Here is a 4,166-nt window from a genome sequence, read left to right on the forward strand (position 1 = left end):
ATGATGAAGAGCTAACTAGTATATGGGTGGGCTAAGAAAAAACTATAAAAAGTCTTATAGCAGCTTGTTGGCTGTATTATTAGCCTTGCTCTTAATTACTCCTTGACAATATGCAACATGCTTTAAACAAACCTTGGTCAACTGGCTGCATTCTCTAACTCCTAGCTGTGTACTCCACAATTATTGCATTCTTTGACATGACAATTCCCCAACTTGATTGGTTACTTCCTCACCAAGCACCAAATTCCATCTCTTTCCATTCCTTTCGTGGTAAATTCAAATCAATTTGTAATCAAAATTAAGTAAAATAAACCAGCCAAACTGCCAAAGTAACACTACTATATATGCGTACATATGCACAAGCTGGCCAACCACAATTAGCCACCGAGAAATTAACTAATTAATCAGCTAGCTAAGCTACGCTTGTGTGTGGCCCAGCCATGGACGTCCCTCGCCGGAGCAATGGCGCATGGGAGATCAACCTGGTGCGGCGGGGCCCGGCCACGGCGCGCTCGGACCGCTGCTCGAGGCTGACGCTGCTGTGGTTCGGGGTCGTCGGCGTCGTCGTCGCGCTCTACGTGTGCGTCAGCTACGTCTGGGCGTCCATCGCCGCGGCGGCGCTGCTCGCCGCCGCGTCCTGGTTCACGTGGTACTACTTCGGCGCGGCGCCGGCGCCGCCGCCGGTGCTCCCCGATCGTCAGCCGGCGGCGCTGGCTGGGGCGGAGGGAGGAGGGCTCAGCCAGGAGGACATCGAGGCGATCCCGGCGTTCGAGTACAGGAAGGGGTCGTCGGGCGGCGCCCCCGCGACGGCGGCGGTGGAGCAGTGCGCGGTGTGCATCGCCGTCGTGAGGGACGGGGACATCGTGAGGCGGCTGCCGGCGTGCGGGCACGCGTTCCACGCGCCATGCGTCGACGGGTGGCTGCGCGACCACGCGACGTGCCCCATGTGCCGCGCCGACGTCAAGGTCGCCGGAGAGGCGCCGGCGACGAAGGAGGCGCCGGCCGTCTAGGGTTCGCACGGCGGAGTAGCACAAAGTTGAGGCATACGGCCGGCTAATTAAGGCATACAACCACGGACGTGCGCAAGTATTCATCCGGAACGTGTGCGTCGATTTCTTCTTGTTTCTTGTTTTCACTTATGGGGTGATCGAAAAAGTCAAATGATATATTTGTAATTAAAAATTAAGTTCTGAATATAATTTTTTTATATATGTGTTCTTAGTAATCGAAAAGTTAAAAGCTAAAAAAATTATGATAAAAAACTCTAAAATCTACTTCAATTTAAAGTTAAAAAAATTTAAATTTTGACTAGTAAGCCTAAGCAAAAGCTACAAGATAGTATTGTTTGAATAGAATTTCAAATTTCAATTTGGTTTGCATCAATCTGATATTGTTAGCAAGGTTGGGATAACTTATGGTGAACAGTAATTTTACCATAACTTATGGTGAAAAGTAATGTTTTTTTATATAAAATTTGGTATCTCTTAGTACATTAAATATTATAAGATATCAAATTTTACATATAAAATAGTGATACCTCATGATACATCGGGAAAAATGCTCTATGTCACCGCCCTCTGCGCTGCTCCAGAAGCACTACAAAAATGCTCTTCCTTCTTTGTTTTGGGCTACTACTCTGGAATCTCATAAACGATGATGTATCCAGAAATCAACCCCCGTCACTTCCTCAAATCCTACAAAACGGCATTTCAGAATCCTTGCTTTGGATGGAACGGTTGCCATGTCTTACATCCCTAGTTTCTTTTTTCAACGCTTAGTCTTCTTCCATTGCTCTCCCGTGTCTCAGTCAGCTCTTTTGATTTGTATCTTTTTTCTGTTTCTGTCTTCCCCGTTCTACCTGTAGTCCAGCTTGTAACGTTTACTCCTTAATTTCAACGCAAATTTAGGTGGGGACTCCCCCCGCCCCCCCCCCCCCCCCCGCCCGGAGTGACCTTGCAAAAAGAAAAAAAAAACTTATCGAACAGTAAAAAACATTAAAAAAATTTGTAAAATACGTAAAGTTATATATATGTATAACAGTATATTTAACAATAAATAAAATGATATAAAAATAATTAATAATTATGTAAATTTTTTGAATAAGACGATGGATCAAACGTGCATAAAAAAGTTAACGACGTTAAAATATTTATAGATGGAGGTAGTAATTCTTTTTTGCGGACTCACTCCTGAGGTCGCAGGTGGGGCAAGATAACCAGCCCGACCCTTTCTTCCCTAACAGGATGTTTCTTACTTCAAGATAAAATTAGCAATATATCTATGCTAACGTTACGGCCCAATTTAATTTTAAATTTTTTAAATGCATTCATATATAAACTAAAATATTCGAACTTATTTGCATATCTGGTTTTATTCTCTTCACAATCGACATAATTATATCATCCTATTATTACTCACCATCAAACGATAATATAACAAGACGTATGCGCAGACACATAAAAACACTATAATCAAGTAGCATTTTTAATATAAAATTAGTAAAGGAAACAAAGTATCGTTGCAGACAACATGGACTCGTTGCAGACAACATGGACTACTGCTATCGATCATGTGTGAAAGTGGCGTTGCACCAAACATTTGCCAACATACATTGATGCTACAGAGGACATTAATGTGTTGTTAGCCATGGGAGTGCTACTGCTTCAGCTACCTAGCAACATTCATTGCGGTTAAGAACGATGCAGACAATGGTAGTGTGATCCGCCAACCTCCGGTGATTCTGCAAAAGAGTTTGTCTTGTGTATAGATACTCTCCTGATATAGGAATAGTATATCAAATATTATCTATCATAAATTAGTGATCCTTACACGGAAAAAATAATTATATATAAGATCTACGAAGGAAAATTATAAATTAGTGATCCTTCCATGATATGTTGTTGACTTTCCATATTAAAGGTTTATGTTAAATGGAAACAGTTAGGAGAAGGATCTAAACCGTTAAACCGCTTACAGATGTTTAGACCGTTAGATGTGTCATACAATGAAAATGATGATAAGTAAAACGAGTTGCTGCACTATAGGGTGGGTAGATATAGGGGGAGGTTTGAAACTCGATCAGATTTCTTGGAGGATTTGGCTACGCAAGTTTATAATCATGTTTATCTATTGTATTTATCAAGTTTTCATTCGGATATATGGTTTAATTGGTGTTAATTTTTGCTTAGGAATGTTGCTCCATTTTCCTCGACTTTAACGATTTTTAATTTGTGTTTTAGCATGTAACTGAACCAAAATTGTATGTAATGTTAGTGCAATGGTATGATGTATGTAATTTGATTATCTTTTAAAGCAAACAAAATGATGATTTCGAAGTGCATGTGAACTAGATCTACTTTCGAGAAGGAAAGAGGTGGGGATTTTTTTTAAAATTTTAGGGGGTATTTTTTTTGTTAATCGATTTTGGAGTGAAATGTTAGACTATTAGTATCGATTAACATATACAGTATTATTGACGCCAAAATCTGATTTTAAAGTGCTTCAACCATCAGCTTGGTGAACTGAATCGGTCCTTCTGGTGTCATGATGAAAGATCAAAGACAAGAATTTTGAAACTCGGCCATCGATTGCTCCACCTGCTGTCTTTGTTCTCCTGTCAAATCCTCCATTGCGACGAAGCTTTTGGCATTGACAACTTCGGACGACGTCTTTGGCTTTTGATCATACGGTTATTTTTGAGTAAAAATAGCACGAGTCCCACTGGGCGTGCCAAAATATGTTGACGCCAAAAGTTGATCCTGATGTGTAGCAGACGTAGGTCTAGAAGTCTTCTAGATCACTTCTGTTCAGGACCTAAATTCGTAGAAGGTGCGGACGTGCTAGTCACACTACAAGAGATGTATGGTTTTTTAACGTCGTACTTATGTCATAATACATGAAATTTATGTCACACTATAAACTTTGTGACATCTAGTTGACAAAAATCCAAACATCAAAAACCACCGTCACAAATTTGTTTTGCGACATCTATATAGTTTCATGTCACAAGTGTATGATAATAAATTTGAATGTCATCGAGATTGATGACATTGATTTGTTGTCATAAAATTCTAGACCTTGCCACATAGACAAACGCCACATAGGATGGAAAGCTGACATGGCAGGGAAAAATTAACATCATAAATGGCCTATTACGTGTCACCGAT

The 4,166-nt window shown here is 40.8% G+C and overlaps 1 protein-coding gene across 1 annotated transcript; it reads left to right on the forward strand.

The window, feature by feature from the left end:
• Positions 1-386: 386 nt before the first annotated feature.
• On the forward strand, positions 387-1,188 carry LOC102712686 (E3 ubiquitin-protein ligase EL5-like). The gene has a single exon (XM_040529747.1). The coding sequence runs from the start codon at positions 441-443 to the stop codon at positions 1,008-1,010; it is 570 nt and encodes a 189-aa protein (XP_040385681.1). The 5' UTR covers positions 387-440; the 3' UTR covers positions 1,011-1,188.
• Positions 1,189-4,166: the final 2,978 nt, after the last annotated feature.

Source organism: Oryza brachyantha, chromosome 12 (genome assembly GCF_000231095.2).
Source record: "Oryza brachyantha chromosome 12, ObraRS2, whole genome shotgun sequence".
In the NCBI taxonomy this organism is placed as follows: Eukaryota; Viridiplantae; Streptophyta; class Magnoliopsida; order Poales; family Poaceae; genus Oryza; species Oryza brachyantha.

Coding starts and splice junctions, on each gene's coding strand:
- LOC102712686 (XM_040529747.1), top strand. CDS start 441: ATGGACGTCCCTCGCCGGAGCAATGGCGCATGGGAGATCAACCTGGTG.